The following is a 21,855-nucleotide window of genomic DNA, read 5'->3' as shown; positions in this document are numbered from 1 at the left end:
CTGGGAAAGTGCCTGAGGGGCTCCTGAGGTCTGTGCTCAGAGGCCAGGGGCTGCTTCCCTGCTAGCAGAAAGCCAGGTGGATTTCTGCACACAGTTCTCCAGCTTGGCTGCTCAGATCAGCAGGATGGGAGCTTGCTCAGCAGCGTGGAGCCATCAGCATTAACCCAGGTCTGCAGTCAAACCTCAAGGGATGCATCTGACCTTTGAATAATTGAGTATTGTGGTTAAGAGGCTTCAGTAACTGAGCTCACAGTGTGCGAGGAGGAGCTGTTGGGGGCCAGGGAGGGAAACAATCCTCAAATTTTCATTAATGAGAAAGCATGGGTGAAAACTGTGTCAGAATTGAATGGAGCAGATCTTTTTGTGGGGAAATGACCACCTTGGGCAGATTTGGGGTTGTTTTGAAGTATGGTCAACAGTGCCCGTGAAGCTGTACTTCACAGGTGTGGGCAGGTGACAGGCACGGCTGGGCCAGAGGGCTCAGTCTGATGCTCAGGAGGCAAGCTCTGAGTTAGGCTCATCCCAGGGAGCTAGAGAAGAGGCTTCAGTAGGGAGCCTGCTTATCCAAGCAAAGACTGGGTTCAGGTGGCCCTTCATACAGATGGATCTTGCACTGCTCAGCAGCTGCATGGGCTAATCCTACTTGGCTCCCATCCCAGAAGCAGTGGCCCTTATTGCACCTTTCTTCCTCTGGCGTAGATGGTCCTTTTGCCCTGGCTGTTAGAAGTAATTTTAGATTCCCTTTGTCATGTCTTTAGTGTATGATATGATTTTTCTTTTAAGTGCATAAACTGTTTCATTGCTTGTCACTTGCAAATATATCAAAAGGACCCAATTATGGCTAATACTCTTGATATTTCTTGAACCACACACTGGGAAATCGAGGGTTTAGGTTTTCATTGCAATGCAATTATGCCTGAAACTAAACTAAGCCTTTCCTTCAGATGTTCTTAATGTACTTCCAAGAAAGGAAACAGTTTTCCCAAATCACAGAACTGAGACACTGGATGTTCAAAGATTTGGATAATGTCAAACTTCAACGCAATAGGAAAGTAAAGATACAACCCCAGGATCCAGAGCCCTGTTTATGGTCAACAATAGATTTCCCTCCCTCCCATTAACGCAACACCATAAAATCACTGTCATTCACATAAAATACTTGAAGTCAAATAGGCTAGAAAGTATGTAATAAAGGATTAGGGCTCCAGAGGAAAAAAAAAAATTTGGAAACCTAGCAACTACTTTTAAAAAAGATCAATTCATTTGAAGAGTTATCTCACCACACATTTTGCAAGAGATGATGATATGATGTTATCGTAGGGAAATTTTGAGGTGACTTTTAGAAACTACACTCATCAAGGGAACAAAAGGATGTAATGGAAACATTCACTTCTATACAGATATTTTTAATAAAGGAAAGCTTGTTAAAAATAAACTGTAAGGAGGATTTGGGTGGAATCACAAATCATCTCATTAGCATTTGGGGGAAAGAAAAGCAAAGATGAAATATCAGCTTGTAAAGTCTTTTCTGCAAAGCCAACTTTCTCCCCCTTCCATCTGGCTTATTGTATCAGCATTCCAAAATTCGCATTTTCAAAGAAGTTTCTAAAATGGCAATTCCAGACTGTTTTTCTTCTTACTAAAGAAAGCAATATACACCCAATATTGGAATATAGAGAGGAGTATAATGAATTAGATTTTTTGTGTGTGTCTGACAGTTGATTTTTAAAGAGAAAAAATTGTGGGTGGTTTCAGGCCTGTCTTGCCTCTTATGCTAAAAAGCAAGCATGGTGCTGAGCCTTTGGTCTCTGATCAAACAAAAACTGATCTCAGTGATCTAACAAGGCTCAGCATCGTAAGATCACACCTTTAATGCTGGGGGCAGCCCTTATCACTCACAGGACTGATCGAGAAAAAGAAGATGTGGCAAGAACAAGAGCAGTACATGAAGGGAAAACTAGAAAATCTGCTGTAGATAAGAAATTTGAAATTTTCCCAATGCAAATTTCAATGTTTTGTGGAATCTGATTTGGAGAACAGTGATAAAAAAGTGACACTTGCTTTTAATGACATGATTAGAAAGCTAGGCTATAAAAATGGCATTACAAAGAAATATCTAGAATTTTAAAAGTGGTATTCAAACAGATTATCTTTATTTTGCAGTTTATTAACTTCGAGCATAACTTTTCATAATAAAGAACATGAAAATGAAGGTTAAGAGAAACTTACCCCATAGACCAGTTCACCCACCATGCCATTCCATATCTTAGTCTCAGGGTCCCTAGCTCCATATTTCCCATCTCCAACAATTGACAGTTTGTATTTTATTCCAACATGTTTTGCTATTTCAGAAGCTAAGTCTACACAATATCCTTCATATCTCTCATTCCCTTCTAGTTGTTCATGGTTTTTCTTATACATTACATATGGTGATTCCTTTGAAACAAAAGTAAAGATCAAAAGTCTATGAATGTAAAACACAGCTTTAAAACATACAAAATGAGAGATGTTATGATCCTTACTTTATATTAATGGCAAGTATTTACAGTATTTCCTACTTTGGTACAGAAATTAGGCAGACAGACTTTCACACTTTAAAAATCCTTGGCATGATCCTACAGTCAAACATACTATAGATTTTACTCCTAGTACAGACCCATTGAAGACAACAGGACTATTCCACTTTAACAAAAGTTGCACTATTGTCCCCAGGATTAGGCCTCATTTTTTTAGGTTATTAGACAGTCAAATAGCATCACTGTAGTAATAATTCAGCTTTTAGTGTTTATAGAACATACCCAACACTTGCAGCAGCAAAATTATTTGCTAAGTCCCCCATGGCCTAGGATGGGGATATTTTCAAAACAGCCTAAAGAAAGCTAGGCTAAAATCCTCAGCAGCATTTTTTTTTTCCCCACTGAATTCCCTTAGCCACCTTGGAAAATTCTGGCTGAAATGCTGATTGTATCATGCTAACTTCATAGGAGTATAAAACACAATGCTTCAGGAAAGAGCATAAAATTGGATCATGCTTTGTAGAATCGTAACAGACATAGAAGTTACAAACAATACTACACAGAACACATTTGCTAGAAGCAATGGGACTAACACAGGTATTGCTGTTTATGAAACACATGAAGAGCTTTACTCCTTTGGAATTTCATGCGTATACATAGCTTTAATCCCAGTGCTAGAGCATTTCCAGTTCTCTACAGGCTTCACTGTACCACCCTTCCTCAGTCCACAGGGGTTGAGTTTACAGAAGCCGTACCTGAGTGAGGGGTGCAAGATTTGACCCTACAGCAGGAAGGCCAGATCCTGCCAGCAGTCATATACATGCATAACTTCACTTATGTGAGCCATTTGATGGCATTCAAGTGTCTGAGAAGCAGGAAAGCACAATGTTGAGCTCAGTGGGATTCCTGTGAGTAAACTCCAGGATATGCATAGAAGCTTGCAGTGTCAAGCCTTCAACAAATCTCAGGCAGATACTGAACTTTTCAGTCACTTGAAGTAACACAGTATTCAACACCAGACTCCTGACAAGGTGTTTAACGCATCTTAGGAGCCGTGCATCTTATTTCCTAAACACAAACACACTAAGAACATTAAACTTACCAGGATGGTAGTGACTACTATGGTTCTGTTCTCCACAGATGAAGTGTCATTAGAGGGCAGCTGATCTAATGTTGGCACAAATCTTTCATATTCATTCCAATAACCAGCCTATAAAAAGGGATATTGTTAACATATATATATATATGTATACGTATATTAACAAGGACTTTGGTGCATGAACTTGTAACAAGAACAGTCAAAACGTATGGTTTTGTAACATTTAGTCAGGGTTGCATTAGCTTTAATAGATACAAGCCACATCGAAGTGAAAATACATACTGAATTCTCAGTGTCTAAATTCACACTGTGGAATAAACTCCTCTGTATCCACAGCATAAAAGACGAGAAAACACTGCAAAGCACTTTGAGTCAAATGATCCAGGTTTGAATTTTTTATCAGTATTCTGCTGTAGTTCAGGCAGTGAGGACAGCACCTGCAGACGTGTCTGAGCGAGCTTTAGAGCAGAGGCACAGACACTGTTAGCAATGCAGGCACAACAGCATAATCCTCAACGTGGATTACAAAACCCTCTGACTATGAGGTGACTGTTTGTCAGCTGGCTTGTGCTGACCTTCATGGTGCCGTGGCTGTGTTGCTATGCTATCACTACACCAGTCTTTCTATTTCTGCACAGACGTGCTGTAAACCTAGCTGAGTGGCTGGGTCGTGTCCAGGGGTATTTTGTTATCAAATAAGTGCAGAAGAGTTTACAGAGTTGCACTGGTGACTAAACGCGTTAGGTACTTACTATCTCTGAAATCAGGGAGATGATGTGTCTCATCTACTCAGACTCATCACTCAACACCCCTGAGAACCTGCCTACCTAATTATTTTTGAAAATTTGCCCTAAATTGCTTTTATAAAAGGCAGTCACGCCTCTTAGCATCTATACTTTATTTAGGAGACAAGAGAACAAGCAGTGAAAATCCCAATTAAAACCCAAATTATCTTCTGTTAATTTCAGAAGGTTTCTAAAACTCACTCATTCCAGTTTCACTATTGCTCTGAGGCCTCTTATGGAGAAGGGAAAGATGGAGAGGAATTTAGGAGGTTGGGCTGAACACAGGGACATGACAGCAGGCACAATGCTCAGCATAAAAGCTCAAGGTGGCTTCTAATAGAAGAAGTGGGGTTTGAACTTGAAATGGAAACCAATGAAGATATTAAATAGGATGAGTGATATGTTTCAGAAACAGAATAGAAGAAGGTTCCTGGGATAGGGAAGACAGCAAGAAGGCAGGGATTCCTCTGGGTCTTGTTTTTGCAGTGGCTGTGCAGCATTATTGAGTTCCATTAGTTTGCTGGAATAGTATTATCAGAAATATTATTTCTGAAGGTATGAAATCTGAATGTATATCTTGAAACTGACCTTTCTTGATCCAGAAGCTTTCATTTCATACACATCAATTGTGTAATTTGTTCTCCGCCCGTAAGTATCAAACTGGATATTCCCTGTCATTCCTTGGACTTGCACCTTAAGGCAAAAAATAGAAAAAAAATATTAATAATAGATTCACTCTATATTTTCCTCTGTTACATTTTGCAGGAACTCACTAGCTGCAGCACAATTTTTATCCGTATAAGAAACCTGTAGCACTTCTGACAGACAGGGGTATTCTTCATAATAATAATAAAAAAACCAATTCTCTCAGTTTCAGCCATACATATCCTTTGTTAGTTAGTGCTCTGCTGGTGACTCACCACTGCAGAGCGAGTTGCACTTAAGTGTAAGTAAGTGAAATTAGCCCTGCATGCATGTTAAATATAAGAAAGACTGATTCTGCCACGCTTAGTCACACTGATGTAGAAGGGGGTATCAGTGAGTTACCTGCAACAATTCAATGCTATTAAAGCCCTTGCAATATGGCATGGAGTGATTTGTGATATGGACCAGAATTTCATGTCGTTTCTCATTCTGAGAAGTGCTTTATTTTAAGATCAGTCCCAGCGTAGGAGAAAGGAATGAATGTATTTGAATGAACATAGACAATTGTCTCTACTGCTTATGGGGTTTTGGTCTCAATCTGGATGGATGGGTGGATAGACAGTAAGTCATTATCATTACGTACTCACATGAATCACTTTAAAGGGAAGTATGAAGTAATTTGTCTCAAAGAAAAAAAAAACTTTCTTATTTCCCTGTATGAAAGTGTGAGGTATTTCCATTTATCACATATTGACACTGGCACACTCTCATCTTAGGCAGGATGGGTAACAGTCTGAAACTGCAGTAGGAGTAAATTAGCTTCCATATTCAGCAGAATGCTTCAGAAGCTGCACAAATGTGTGGTGGAAAACTTGTCAAAGGGAAACTGTGAAACCACAGTCCCTGAAGATGTTCAGAGCTGGTTACTGAGCTGTTCATTATGCTTTAGAGATGGTACAATTAAACTTCTTATGATGGACAGAGAAAGGCTACATAAAAAAGTTAAAATTCCTTTGGCCCCAAATTATCCAGTGAGCCAAACTGAGAATGACATATAAGTAGTATGATTTTTTTTTGTTAGTTAGTGGATTTGAACCCTTTTAGCAGCTCATGTTTTCAAGAATCTGGAAGAATATGCGAGCTTTTCCTGTCTCCAGAAAGCTAGAGGTGTGCACCAGGCTTTGAAAGCCAAATGTGTTCCAAAGAGGTTTTATCAACTGTGGACTGAGCATTTGTAGAGTAGTTGACATATAATCTGCAGCCAGATGTGAGCTGCTGTGCCTGCTTTTGGCACTTGCTAGAAGATGTCTGACTACCCGAGCACAAGATATGTCTCAGCAGAGCTTGTTAGGTCTGGTTCATCCTGAGCTGTATTGAGATGTGAGCATTGTGCATTTGACACCTTTTGACTTCAAATTTAATTTGTTTCTATCTTTGGTGGGAAAACTCAGCACTTCTCGAAATCTGGCTGCAGAGAGGCAGGAAGACTCACCAGGACTCAGAACGTGTCTGGTAGCAGTGTGCAGAGGCAATTACAAATTAAGTGACTATTTATAACTGCCCAGATCTGCTCAGGTAAACTGTCTGTCACTTATCTGGTGCCTTACATTTAGAAATACAGACATGCAGAGCTTTCGAGGCTGTAGGGAAGCAGTCAGGTAATGCCTATTTCCCTTTTGCCAGCAGGACAACTGTAGTGTGACACTGCATCTTTTGCTGGCATAAGGATACTTCTGGGAGGTCTTGAAAAAATATTGTTGAGTTGCTGTTATGGAGCAGAGAGGAGAAATTGTTATTTTTTTCCTGATGAAATTTTTTTCTGACCAGAGGAGACTGATGAATGGAGTGGGGGCCAACAGGCACTGCTACTGTGGGATGATCTGCAGTGGTTGAAGAAAATGACATGAACCTCATTTACAGCCTGCTGGAAGTTTGACACCTACTTTTGTGCCAGTTGTGATCTGGGCTTTGTATATCCCGTGATTGACATTTTTTCAAATATATTCTCTATATGACATAGTGTCCTATTGCAGTGTTCATGTTCTTTCTTGATATTAACACTTTGTATCTCATTCAGAGAGGTTTTACGTTTCACTTACAATAAAGTTCAAATAGACAGTACAAATTCTTTAACTATTATGAAGATTAAGTTCAGTTAACATCTCCTCAAATGAAGACAATGCTACATGAGTGAACATGCAGGTAGTGCATTCATTAGGGTGCGACCTAATGGCATAAGAATAGCTCTGACAATGAGACTGAACTGTCTCTCCTTAAGCGAATGAGGGGAAGAATAAACCTTTGGATATAATCTTTTCACTTTGGCGACAAAAAAGCCAACAGTAAATTAAGAGGTCTGACCCAGGGGCTTAGTTCTGATCTCACTCACTTCAGTTCCATGCCTAAATTTTTACAGTTATTTGAGCCAGATCAAAAGCACACTCTATTCTTGTCTCTTATGTCTACAAAAAAAATTACATACGTGTCTTCAAGCTAATAAATATATGTATCCCTGCATGATGTACAATACACGTGTTGAAGATCCAGTCTGGTTTTGCTCGTCATCTTTGCAGCCTGAGCTTGACTTTAGAAACCCTCAGTACATGGCAAACTGGCTCATGCTCATTCCTGTGGGTGGCAGAAGCTCTTGGAAAAGTCAGACTATAGATGCTCCGGGGTTACACTGGTCCTAAAGGGATGTGACTTTGGCCAACTCTTGAGAACTAACTAGTTATGGCGTGCTACTGAGAACTACTAGTTATGGCTACTGAATACGTCCTAGCCATCCTTTGGAGTTTGTCATAAAGTTTGGTTTTGCTTCTTTTGTTTTGTCCTGAGAAGCAGCTGTTGTTCTTGTGTGCAGAAACTGTATATGGAGTAGCTCTGCCCCAGTAGAGTTGCTGCTGTCATGAAATATACACATCCAATAGCCACAGTATTTTTGCCCTTACCATTTTCAGCGCTCTTTCTATATCAATTCCTTGGCTCCACGGTACTGCAGGGTTGGCCAGGCAGTCCCCAGCACTACCTCTCCTGGAGACATCCACACGTTGCCTTCGGAGGTAACGGAAAGCCTCTGCTATGACTAGGACTGCATCATGGGTCAGGGCAGATGTATACTAAAATTGATGCAAATAAAACACGATGACAGACAGTAATCTTAGAGTCACCCTAGGTTTATCATAAGGTCTTGTCCTTCTATCTTTAATATACTCTTATAAGAATCATGCTCAGAAGCCCTTTTGCTTGCTCTCCGTCTCTCTTGCCACAGATGCTTTTTTTTTAACAAATCCATTTATTTCAAGTGACTAATTGAAGTAAATAATAACAATAAATAATAAAAATAAAATAAATAGTAACAATAAGGATTAAAATAATAGAACAAGTTTATAGTTGCATAAAGTATAATTTCAACTGGAAGCTTGTTCATCTAAATGACGTCACTACAAAAATTGGCAATTCCATGCTGGCCCCTGTTGCTACTGATAGCAAGAGCTCATATTTGTTTATTTCTTGAAGTAATTTTTTTTCTTTACAACAGGATTGCCAGGATGGCTTTGAATTGAAGCTAATATAAATCATTTCTGTTTGGACCATAGTACTGATTAGGTAGCATCTGTGGCCAGAAATAGATCAGTTAACATTTTTAGTAGACAGCTATACAAGCTAGCAATCATAAAACACACGTAAGGCATTATATCTCCTTGGTAATTGCCCATCTGCCTTCTCTCACACCACTGTAAATCTGAGGAAGGTGATAAGCTTTGTGTAGCAACAAGTCCTCAACAAAACCCTGGGAGTCCTTAATGAATTGTTCATGCTGCTGTCAACTTCATCCATTGCTTGATGCATGTATCTGGTGACATCTCCCAATGTATTACCTACAAAAATATCACTTTTTTTTTTTTTTTTAACATTTCTGCCATGTTCCTGTGCTTGTCTGAAAGTTCTTCCCTCCTAGGATGGAAGAAAGGTTCTATACATAACATTGCTGGTTTTCACTGTCAGACTGCACACCTGTAATTTAGGGGTCTGTGCAATTCAGGGGAAACCATTTCAACTTGTGCACACTGGCAGCAATTGAATGTGCTCAGTCTAGAAGAACAGATTTCAAATTCCTTGTAACTAAGTGACCCTTTGCATTTCCACTATTTTGTATGAGAATGGAGAGGCATGTCCTGTAGGGCAGAACAGCACGATTGGTTGTCTGTATTTCTTAGAAATGCGTATCATCTTATTGCAAATTTGATGCAAAGCCTTAGGAAGTCTGCACAGAACAAGGCATGCCTGCATGTGCAGATCAAAACGAAAAAGGAGTGCAAAGGTAGCACTGTGAAGGTTATACAGCAACCTCTCTTACTGAGTTTTAAATGACAGCAGTTTATAAACTTTCATTTGGTGTGTGTGGTGTTCCTGTTCTGACTGTGCCAAGGCACGGGCATTTTTTGATCCTGCTCACTTTTACCTCTTGCTGTAATCTTGCAGCGCTCACTCGCTCCTCTTAACTGACTTGTTAGTTAACAAAGATTATATCACATTCCACAGAACATAGGATGTGGTATTAATTTTATCAGGCATTTGTTCTTGTGTTAAAAAAAATAAATTCGTAATAGCTGTCCAATCTAGCACTACATAGAATTTACAGTGATAATTTTTTTCAGCAGAACGCTTCAATTGTCAGTAACCTTAATGCAATCCCTTCCAAGTCATGCCAAGAGAGCTATCTAATTTTCTACTTTATTTGAATTCTGCTTATAAATGCATGAACACGCAAAGAAAAAAAAAAGAGAGAGGGAAGGGAAAGGCTGATAAAATACGGAATAAATTAAACATCAGGGCTTTAATCTCTAGGCAATTTTATTTCCTAATCAGAAATATTGTACATCAATTTTTAAGTATGCTTTTTGTCTGATTGACAAATATTGTGCACATTTCTATAATTTGTGGAAAGGTAATACATTCTCTATGTTTGTATGATACACTTAAGATTATTTTTCAAGGATAGAGAATAATTTTTCCCTCAAGGTAAATTGCTTTCAAGTGGAACAAAATATTCCCAGGTTAACTTCCTATCTTTCAGAGCTTTTAAGGTTAGTACAACACTTATCTTCACTTCTGCCTCGCTCCTAGGAAGCTTTAGAAAGAGGGAGTAGTTTGTAATCAACAGGGAAGAACACATGGAGTCAAGCCCTGTTTGCCTTTCCTTGCTTTCTCTGAAATGCCAGCAAAGCCATGGGATGGCATGAGATAATTTTCCTTCTCCAAAGAAATCACGTGATCTCAGGGATGGAAGAAACTGCAGTGAAGTGCCTAGACCACTCCTTTCTTCTGAATTAGGGCCACCCTGAATAGACTATCCCTGGTATGTCTGTTAAACCCACTGCATTTAAACGCACTGTGAAAGAGGCCCCTTTATCTCCCAACATACATATTACTGTACTTAGCACCACTTATGGTATTTTTCCCTGTGTTTATTACAAGTCATCTTGAATGCCAATTCAGCTGAGTGCTTCCTGTCCCCGTCTGAGCACACATTTGATTTGTGTCTATATGTGATTAGAGAATTAAACTCTGCCAAGACATGGGTGAAGGCAGTCGCACTCAACTGTCTGCAGTTGTTTGGTGATCAGAACCATCCTGGAATAGTTGGGGTGCAGCTCAGCCTCTATGCCACCAGTCCCCAGGCATGAGATGGGACCTACCAATGAATAGAAGGGGTGCTGCCACCTTTTAAAGATGTTAAGGTAGTTTAACATCTAAGGTAGTTTGGGCTTGGCCATGCCATCTTTCTTGGTGGCTGGACTAGAGAGCAGTTTCTAGCATCATTTACCTTACAGAATGATGCATCTCTGGAAAATAGCTGATTATTTTATTTTTTATACAAACATGCTATGTATTGGAGGACTAATATGATTGTTAAATAACAAATAATTGCTTTAAAGTAACTCATTTAATCTCCACCATTGTCAGAATAAAATAAAATACCTTTAATGGTGAGTTTTTGGCTTCTGGGAATTCTCTTTCATCGAGCCTCACCCAGCGCTGTAGAAACTGCTGAACCATTGGGTTTTCATTATTAACTATCTGGAATCCAGTAACATTGGCACCTCCATGCATCACCCTCTCCAGCACAATGTCTGTGAAACCCTGGGAGGACACATAAAAAACAAAAATTGTTGCCATCTAAACCACCTTTTCTTTGTCTCGGTTTTACCTGCTAGAAATTTGGCACAAAAGAAACCACTGAATTTCGTTCTTGTTAGATGAAAACATTCTACCATTACTATGATAGTAGCAGTTGGGATTGTGATAGCAGAATTTGTAAATGTCTTAAGGTTTAGACCTTTGCAATGGAAAACTGCCCTGTTGTGTTACCGCTGTGTGCACGTAACATCCACTGGTCAGAAAGAAAACAGCAGGGAAGCCCTGAAACACCTCTTCCTCTTCTCCTTGTCGTGGTGCAAATCTGTCCAACATCTCACTTCCATTTGAAGAGCAAAGTGTGCAAAGCTTTAGTGTTGGGAACAGAAAGCCACTGCAGAGCCACACTGTTCTGTGGAGGCGAGCACAAAGCTCCTGGCTAGGCAGCCTTCAGTCAGAGCACCGCTTAACATTTTGCTTTCAAACACAATGGTAGGAATCTCTCCCACTCTCTTGTTATTTATACCCGTGGCAGTAAATTGGTGTCTTTTTGATTAGCGTGACTTGATTGCAGTCATGTTTACTTGAATGCCAATGCTTACACATGCTAAAAGGCAACTCAGAGTAAGGACTCACGTATTTCTATGCACACTCTACAGTCTAATCAGTCAGATCACGACTGATCCTCATAAAGCAAATGGCACATTCTGAAGTTGTACAGGACTCATATTAAGTAAGGACATTTTTAAATTTGTCTTCTGTTTTAATCAGACCAAAACATGAATTTGGAGAACACTCTACCTTCAAAGTGTGATCTTTGGGAGAACATTTTTCTGCTCACAGCAGACACAGAAACCAAAACTAGATTCTGCAAGGATCAACTACAATATGACACTTATTCAAAGGAACTCTAGTGGATTCAGTTTCCAAGCCATCACATACACTCCTGAAAGCCAATTTTAGATTCCAGAAGTAGTCCTGATACAGATAAAAATGTCTTGTTTTATCCTGGTAGGTCAGTACACATGCTGTCACCAACCCACACTCTGCAATAAAAACGAATGGCTGAACAGTCTGGCCATTTCACTTGGTGGAATTATTGTTTTAATTTGCAGCTTTTCATCACTTATTTTATACATAAATATCCTACAATTATTTTTCCTAGAGTGCTAAATTTCAAATATGTTACATAGAAGATTATGGTTACCAAGTGTCTTATTTATGAGGACAGAAATTAGTGGAAAACACATAATTAAATCATTACTTTAAAATTAGTGGAGGATATTAGCTGCTTAGATGAAATGCAGACCATAATTGACTACAAATGACTATAACCTACCAGTCCCAGTATTTACTGAAGTCATTTCTCATAATCCAAGAACTCACTCAGGCATTTTCTCTACTGCTGATTAAAGTTGACACAACCTGAACAGAATATATTACCCTCCCAACCTTAGCTATACTTGTAATGAAGAAAAAAGTTCTTACCAGGTTTGCTAACATGTAGTGATAGCCTCTGGAATGTTTGCCAAGGATTACAACCTGTGTGAAGAAAAAAATTATGTTACTCAGTGTAAGAAAGGGGATGAGCCTCAACCGGTAGAAAATGGGACAGAAAATGAACATTTTTGAAATCCTCTATGCCCAATCCACGTGGAGCAAGAACACTACACACCTGTGACTTTACAGACATGATGCAGTCATACGTGTTTTTAAAACACGGGCACTGCACCAACCAGAGTTACCCAGGGGGCTGAGTATTCTCCTAGTGGAAACGACCTTCCTTGGCAATCTCACCCATGTGACCATAGTGTTTCCCCGCTGACCATACTCATTTTAGCCATCACTTCAATAATTTCTGCTCTGCAATGAGGTAGCAATATATCTACTTACCTAGTAAACTCACTAGGGGTGTGTGAGAAGCATATGAGACAGCCCAGCCTCTCATTCTGCTTACTGAACTGTGCTGGCACATGGGGCTCTGATGGCACTTGTACAGGGGGTTTCTTGCCATGAGAGCCCTGACCAAACCTTGTCATATATGAATGCTTAATTTCTTAGTTATACCCAGTGACCTTCATTGTCTTTTGACGGAGTTCAAAAGGACTGAAAACGTGTCACTTCCAGCGCATCTAAATGGAGATATTTGACATTATATGTTGAGTCAAAATCTGTACTAAATACAATGCGGCACTTCCACTAAACCAACATCTCCTGCCCTCCCTGACCCCAGCTGGCTATCTCTGTGTGCAAATGGAGCCATTAAATGGAAAAGCAAAGAGATAGAAAAGCAGCAGGCTGAACTGAACAGTCGGACTCTGCAAAGATGAAGAGGACAAGCCGGGGCAGCGCTGGCTGGCAACTGAGTTCTGCCATCCCATGTGCTTCTGTTGTCACTCCAGTAATACTGTACTTTTGTAGAAAGGAGAAAAAAAAACTCCCCATGTTCATGCAGCTGGCTGATGGCTCACCAATAACAGCCCCTGTGCAAATCATGCCACTGCACTTAGCACCATTCCCCTGCCTTTAGGCTATAGCCTCAGTAACATCCATCTCATTCCACCTAGTTTCATCTAGGTCAGGGGGAAAAATGTCCAGCAGAAAGAATTTAATTAATAAATGTGGTGTAACGTGTGTGTCAGGACAGAAACCAACTCAGACTTCTGGGGTGAACTACTGAAAATTAGGAACAGCAAACCTAGCTCTGACCATACACCACAGCTGTATCACAGACTGTACCAAAGAGCAGGTCAAGTGGTCAGGCAATGCTTTTCGATGGACCACTTATGTCCTTGCTAAAGTGAGATGACATTTGAGTCACTGCCTTTGGATACACAGAGGAGCCTCTTAAGGTTCTTGATTAAATTATTAAGTTCCCAATTGTCTCTTTGGGTTGCCTTGTCCTTAATAGATGTCATTTCTTTCAAATTCACATTTAATTCTGTAGGAATTTGCATACTTCCAGCAGTCTGAAAATAAATTGCTGTTCTAGTCCTCTTGAGAACTGTATGTACACTCTGTTGGTAGGAAGCATCTGCTTTCCTACACTCACACTTGTTTTCTATGGAAATGTGCAGGCTTCCTTCAGATCATCTGGCGTGTGTGCTATTTGCATAATGAATTCTCTGTGTGTTTAAATTTCACCTTAATGGCAGCACTTTCCTTTTAAAAGGTTAGAGACAAAGAGCTTAACAACAACGTCCTTTGTCATTTTAACCTTAATAAAAAATAAGAAAGCTTTTACAGATCTATCCAGAAATGTGGTTATTTAAGAGAAAATACCATGACAGATGAAGTCAGGGGCTGCAAGGAAAACATTCATGGAGCTGCTACAGGCATCTGGAGAAATACTGCACATAGGAAATGTGGGACTCATTAGCATAGATCAGATTCAACTTCTGTCTCCTCTACTGTCATGCCTCCAAAATGTCCAGAATTAACTCTGTTTAGTTCCTTAGAAAGGTCCAACACAGTACAGTCATGCTTTAATTTGTAAAGCATCTTTCAAAAATGACCTGTTACTATTTCTATTTATACAATCAACCACGTTAGTTCATAATTATTTAACTGGATCTTAGCAATGCTTTTAAAACTCACTACACGTACTATCCTAAATCTTAATGAGGGCCATTCTTCTCCCCCCTTGCTTTCCACCCCTACCAACTGCCCAGCATCTTGCAGGAGCTGCTGGATTAGCGATCCTAGCAGAAACAATCACAGACATCAGTGTTACTCCTGTGGGAGTGCAGGGATGGACAAAGCTTTTTTATGAAGAAAGAGAGCAGGAATATAACCAATAAATCTCGTCAACTGCTTAGATATTGTGAAGCTTCTATAAAAAGTGAGACACCACGAATAGAAAGCCAGGATTACAGGAAAAGGATTTTGTAGAGCTACATGTCTTTGGTAAGTTTCACTTCCAAGACTTAATATTGCTTTCACTTTGACTGAAAGAAAAGCTTACAGGTTTTTACACTGAGCAAAGGAGGAGGAAAAAAAAGACTGGAAACTATCATTAATAATTCAGACATCTGATCACAAACAATTCTTGTTGTGTAGATAAAAAGAATGTAATGTCGGGTTTGATATGGAGCCAAAAAAAGTTTGTGTTTTTAATTAACTCTTTGGATGTTTCCGATTAATTAACAGAAAATCCAGAGAGAACATAATTAAAATGTACCTCATGTTAAAATAAAAGTCACAGACTGCTGGCATCCTGAAAGTGTGGGCCTATATGCCAGATCTGAGAAATTAAATCTGCATCGCCAAATTCAGTCTTTCATTTGCCTGGGGAAGTAATTTTTTGAATGAAAGCATAAGAACATATTGGTTTTCACTGCATCAGCCATCATGATAACAAATAGGAAACATTTTTTTTGCCTTAGCTTTTAAATTTTTCTTACAATTTTAGAAGGGTTTTTTGGCTCAAAAGAAATGGAGAAGTGAAAGAATAGTGCAGGTTTGGGAGGTGGAACTGAGCAGTCATATTTTCTCTTTTAAAAAATATCAGTGGTTTGTCTTTGACTTGTGGATGTAGGAAATCACGAACGGCTGAGGTTATCAGGGCCTCTGCAGATTGTCTCTTCCAACAGCCTGGCTCAAAGCAGGACAGCTAGAGCATGCTGCTCAGGATGTGTCACATTTTGCATGTCCCTGAAGACAGAGATTCCACAACCCCTATGGGCAACCTGTTCCAGTGTCTGACTACCCTCGCAGTAAAAATGATTTTTCTTATGTTTAAACAGGATTTCCTGCATTTCAGACTGTGTCCTTGTCTAGTCACTGGGCACCACTGAGACTCAAACTCACTGAGACTGTCCAAAAAGTGTCTAGCTCTTCTTCAGTCCTCCCCATCAGGTATTTATACACATTATTAAGTTACATTCTGAGCTTTCTCTTCTCCAGGTAACACAATTCCACTTCTCTCAGCCTCTCCTTGAGTACCACGTGGCTTCAGTCCCCAAATGATGTTATGGGCCCCCCATGGGACTTGCTCTAGTGTGTCTCTGTCTAGGGAGCCCCAAACTGTACATAGTACTTCAGATGCAGTCTCACCAGGGTAGAGCAGAGGGGAAGGATGACCTCTGTTGACCTGCTGGTGACCAGAGAGATGTTGGTCATCCTTGCTGTGACACTGCAGTGATGGTTGTGTTCAATCTGTCTGACAGGGCCACAAGACACTTCTCTGCAGAGCTGCTTTCCAGCCAGGAAGTGTCAGGAAGGCCCAGTCTGTACCTGATGCACGACATCAGCCTTCCTTATCAAATAATTCTTCCAATTTTGTAATAACTGTAAAATTATTAAGAATGCCTTTTGTCCATCATTAAGATAATTAATAAAAAGTTTAAACAGTATTGGTTTTTGGGTATCCCACTAGCAACTAGCTTCCAGCTGGACTTGGTGTTGCTGATTACAACCCTCTAAGGCCAGCAATTCAGTTTTCAGGCCATCTTGCATAAAAGTTCCCTGACTTGATACTCTATTGAGGTAAGTCTTCATTGCTCCAATCTTTGCCACTGGCCTCTGGAACCTGGGATTCCTGAAGGCAAATCTCACCAGTAAAGGCTGAGGTGAGGAAAGCACTTTTAGACTTGATCAGTTTCAGTGTAGCAACTCTACGCTAAAACGTACCGAATCAGAAAAGGCCTAGACCTGCTCCTGCAGTGTTGTCTCCGTGAGCATTGAGTTTAACAGGTGTCACTGAAAAGTACATGCTAAAAGGATAGGCTTGTGTTTTTACGTAGAGAAGTAGCTACCATGACTTTGGCAGCACTGTAAGGAAAACGAATAAGAGCTCATCTTTCCTCCACTTGAATTGATCCGGTCAGTTCGGTCTTTTTAACCAAGGTTTTTTTTTCTCTCCTTATTTAGAAATGAAAAAAGGAAGAAAATAAATTAGATCACAAAAGTACAGACTACCTCATCTACAGCTCAAAACCCCAGTAGTTTATGAGTTTATTAGATCTTTCAATAAAATACAGTACTGATGCTGACTGGCAGTATTGTCACAAAGAAGGTCTAAAGATTTTTCTGTGCTTTTCATTCCTGATAAGTTAAAGAAATATGTCACTTCAATGGAATGACAGGGAGAGATCTGACCTGCTGTAATGCGTCTTTCCACTTCTAGCATCTCTGTGAACAATGAGGTAAGTTAAATCCAGAACTCTTCTTTCCTTTAAAAACTTTCTTCTAGGTTTTAAAAAGGCAGTGAGAAAAATGAGATCTCCTGTAAGCTCAGAGTCAAAAAGGAGTTTTGTTGTCTTCGTTGAAGTTATTTATACATTAATTTGGGTCCCACTTTTGCAAAAAGCGATTAACTTCAAGCATATTAGCATGTCTTCTGATTTTTAAGTCTACTTTTACGTTTCTGAGGACAGGAAAGCTTAGCTATCTCCACACGAACAGCAATGTCCCACTACGCCTCGCTTTCAAAATACAGCTATGACATCTTTGCTTTCAAAGCAGCGCGTGAATGCCAGCAGTGATGGCACAATTCTTTCTTCTCAGAAGCAAACAAGCCAAAATGTTTTGTGTTCAAGAAATGGACATGTCTAAAAAATTCCAACAGCATCATCAAAATCAGTGCAGTGTTGATTGTTCTTTGTGGGAACAGCATGGGTAACAGGCCCTTGCTATCTCAAGCATGGAAAGAACTGTCTTGCAGTCCTAAATTGCTGCAGAGCACTGCCTTCTCTCCTGGTTAACACATCAGGTATTTTGTAGCTTGCAACCCTACTGATAGCAACATTTGAAATCTGAGGATGGAGTTACATAAAGCTCATCTGAAATATGAGCAGCTCCTACTTGATATTGGAATAAACAATTGAGAAGTCATGGCAGCACCCCACTGGTCTAGAGGCATTGGCTAATTTGGTCTTCAAGACCCAGTTTAGAAAGGAAAGGAGCAGAATATCAGTGTGACACTCCAATTAGTTCAATAAAAGTGAAAGCTTTCAGAAGTTCTTATCATGAGAGCTGCCCATGTGGGCTTGCAGCCATTATACACTGCTTCTAAAAGGAGGGTGCACTGCTAATAGCAACGTAATGATTGTGGAAGTGTTGTCATGTGTGCAAAGGCTAAAGATCTGGTGCAACAGCACTTGACAGGCATACACAAGCATTCCTCATTGTCTTTACTTTGCACAGGTCGCCTTTTGTCATGTAAATTTTCCAGACTAGAGTAGGATAAATTGGAGAACAGAAGAGGATTTTCTTCACATAACCAGACGGCAAAGTAAAGATAAGATCCCTTGCAACCTCAGCAGATACATTTACTGCAGTCTACAATGCCTTTTCCCTTGTTTTACTATTCACACACAAGCTCCTACACAAAGAAAGAGTTCCCTTTGAGGATTCTAAGCACAAGACAAGGCAAGGACTTCCCTGAGAAAAATTACAAAAAATAGCATGATGACATCTTTTTGATGCACCAATAGCACCAGCACCAACATATGAAATTCCAAAGGAACCACAATACTGTTGTAGCAAAAGAAGCATCACAGCTAGCACTAGTCTTCTCACAGCCAGACAGATAATACTTATCCTGGCTTTAATTCCATAGAAATAAAGCCATCTCCACATAGGGTACAAATGTGTACCTTCCTTTCCTTGTACAAAGGGTCAAATCCTCATAATGATAACCATAGTGCAAACCCAGTGAAGAGGATTTATTTCTTCACTTAATATTAATGGGATGAGAATCTGGCCGCTAGGGATTGTGAGGCTGTAAAATATGCAGTAAACAATGATTTCATTTATATGAAGAATGAGTACTATATTAAATTTGAGTTAAATATTAAATGAAGAATGAATTAAATATTAAGATGAAAATTCTACACACGTATTGTTTGTTGGAGATGAAAATAATAGCATATATGGTTGAGACTAGCTTATGCACCATTTCAGGGACTTCATGTTCTTTAGGAAATGTCACAAATCCATAGGCAGTCTAGAGTGCTGGGCTTTCTTTTTTCTGTGCAGTGTACAGATCTAAGAGTTTTACTTGTGTGCTGTTGATATCTTTTACATCTGTAACCACACCTCAAAACCATAGTCCTATCTTTCTCTATAGCACATCTATAGTAAGTATGGGCTTATAAAACATTAGTCAAACACCTTTCAGCCCTTTTGCAATGTATCTATCATGGGGAATAATCTCCTAGAAGACAGGAGTCTCCTAGTAGAAAATACAAAAGTACGCATGGTAAAAACAAGGATCTGAGATGCATTTGAAGCATTTCATTAATATTTTTTCTTTCTTTGGTCCCCTTCTGTGTGTTTCTCTTCTTTGTATTTCTAACTGATGTTAATCACCCCAAGAGTAAAATTTACTTCTAGGCCATCTCCGTATAGATGATGGTCTACATGTTAGTCCTTGGAAAGCAAGGCAACCAAAACCACACTGTACTTCCTCCTCTCTCCAGAAAGCTACACTTTCTTTTCCCACATCTAATTTGACGTTTGCTGACTGAAGACTCAAGACTGCAGACTGTGTAGTAGAATATCCTTTTAAATAATGCATAAAAGATTACATGAGAAATTACAGAGGCAAAACGTTACAAACTGCAACATAGGTTCTGCTGTGGGCATGATATTTTCTCCTTTTTTTTTTTTTTCATTGTGATAATAAAGTTTTCTGTGAATTTTCTGTGTCCTGAAATAATTTTCCTTGATGTGATTTAGCAGTATTATGAGATTAACTAATCTGATGGCATAATTATTGTTAAAAGACATACAGTTCTGCAAAAGCATCCTACTCTGGTTTCTCTTCACTGAGATGAAGAGATTTACGATCACTAGTAACTGACATTCATAATAACAGTTGTTTACTCCGTAAGCTGAATAACATTCATTACATAAACTTTTCTTTCTGTCAGAATTTTTTCTTTATTTAGACAGATGAGAGCAGTGTTCTCTCTCTCAGGACTGCATCTCTCTTTGCAAGTCACACCCTTCATATCCTAACCTTCACAACAAAATCAATCAGGACTTAAGCTACCATTCATCACTTAAAGCTATTCCACTAAAACCAAGATCAGATACAGAAGCTTGTTACAATCACAATGAAAATTCTTTGTAGTGTATGAAGAAGATTGCCAAAATGGCCAAGAGAGCTCTGCCTCTTATGTTCCCAAGAAGAGCTAGTTGTTCCCACTGACAGCTTCTGAAGAGATTTGTGCTTTGTAGAATTTTTGAATTAGTAAATTCTTTGGCTTTTTGAGTGAGATTAATAAAGCAAAAATCAAAGTCTGTTTGGAGGAAGTTTTGGAGTCACATACAAGAAAAGCAAACCAATTAAATATGTTAATCTGCAGCAGTGATTTCCAAACACTGATCATCTTAGGAAGGAGCCCATATTTTAATTGTCTGCATAGTTCTAGTATATTCCCTGAGAAAGATCTCACTTTGAAAAATGTTCAGAAATGAACTGATTTCACAGAGATTCTTGTATGTTCTCATGTTGGTATTTTCACAGAGTCTTCAGGTCTCACAGGAAACTAACAAAAATTAATGAGTATAGGAAATCTCAAACCACAGCAAGCATTTTGTCTCGAGTGCCATAACTGCCTTAATTCAGTACAAGTAAGCAGGCAGTGCTACTCTACTCATCATTTGGATCTTCTCTATCTACACGTTCAGTGTTTTGTCTTCCTCCCACTTAGCTATAACCTCTCAGGTCAGACACTACCAGAAGGTCAGCAACTGTGATCTCAGGGGATTTCTCTGCTCTGACACATTTTTGGTGTGCTGTTGGACAATTACCTGGTCTGAGGCATTTCAAAGGACTCTTGCCAATGAATTCCAAACAACTTTTTGAATGATGCTTTTTGATGCCTTCCTTGGAATTCTAAAATTCTTGATAACACTGTACTTCAAACTTTTTTGAAGAGTGTGATGGTGACTTACTGTATATTTTCTGAGAAACTCCCCTCAAAGCTTGAATGATATGTTTTGAAGACAATTAATTTGGTTGCAGTATTTGGGACTCTGCAGAGTCTACTGATAGAAAATGTACAAAGATCTTTATCGTGTTCTGTGTTCTGATTGCTTCTGACAAATTCTGAAGTACTCAACTTTTTTTGCGTTTTACCCTGTCAAGGATGACTGTCACTCATCAGTCAAGGCTCTGGAAATGGATCCTGTGCTGTGCAAGTTCACCATCTCTGAGAAGTTTTGCTAACTTGAGAACAAATATGTAGTGTTGCTATCTCTATTTTGATACCCTAGTCAGCCCATAGGAATAGGAGTTTCTGTTAATTTCTCAGATGGATGAACTTTTTGGTAACCATCACGTTTTGCACTGACACACAAACGCCTTTACAAAAGACATCAGTGCTTCTTGGCTCAGGAAAGTTAAGCAAATGAGTGTACATGGCTGTACTACTACAGTTGATTGGCTCTCCCTACCAACATTCATGGCTAAACTACCAGATTTCCTTCAGCCTGTGATGCCCTGCTCTTATCCTAACAAAAGATGGACCCATCACAACGACAGCCCTCTTGCCTGTTAGCAGCTACAGGTCCCTTCATTGTAGTGTAAGTCCATACCACATCTACCAAATTGAGCACCATCAAAACTGACTTCCAGACCAGCCCCCATTACTCTCAACATCTAAAGTCACTTTCACAAAGACTATTAACAACAGCAGTCACACATTTATGTAAACTC

At 39.5% G+C, this 21,855-nt stretch overlaps 1 protein-coding gene across 6 annotated transcripts in view; it reads right to left on the bottom strand.

Moving 5' to 3' along the window:
- GRIA3 (glutamate ionotropic receptor AMPA type subunit 3) overlaps nucleotides 1-21,855 on the bottom strand; it is a 142,179-nt gene that overhangs the window by 43,893 nt on the left and 76,431 nt on the right. For 4 of the 6 annotated variants that reach the window (XR_016470933.1, XM_031602747.2, XM_090149994.1 and 1 more), the window contains 6 exons: nucleotides 12,675-12,728; nucleotides 11,031-11,192; nucleotides 7,997-8,164; nucleotides 4,989-5,093; nucleotides 3,619-3,726; nucleotides 2,230-2,436 (listed from right to left, as the gene is read on the bottom strand). Coding sequence is in view for 5 of the 6 variants with exons in the window: in XM_031602747.2 (XP_031458607.1) it covers nucleotides 2,230-2,436; nucleotides 3,619-3,726; nucleotides 4,989-5,093; nucleotides 7,997-8,164; nucleotides 11,031-11,192; nucleotides 12,675-12,728 (804 nt within the window). In the remaining variant the exon portion in view is untranslated. The remainder of the gene's footprint in view (nucleotides 1-2,229; nucleotides 2,437-3,618; nucleotides 3,727-4,988; nucleotides 5,094-7,996; nucleotides 8,165-11,030; nucleotides 11,193-12,674; nucleotides 12,729-21,855) is intronic. The other 2 variants (XM_090149996.1, XM_090149995.1) reach the window with 1 other exon arrangement.

This window comes from Phasianus colchicus, chromosome 14 (assembly GCF_987193195.1).
Source record: "Phasianus colchicus chromosome 14, bPhaCol1.hap1.1, whole genome shotgun sequence".
Lineage (NCBI taxonomy): Eukaryota > Metazoa > Chordata > Aves > Galliformes > Phasianidae > Phasianus > Phasianus colchicus.
The sequence above is the reverse complement of the archived record's forward strand: the minus strand, read 5'-3'. Positions and strand labels throughout refer to the sequence as shown.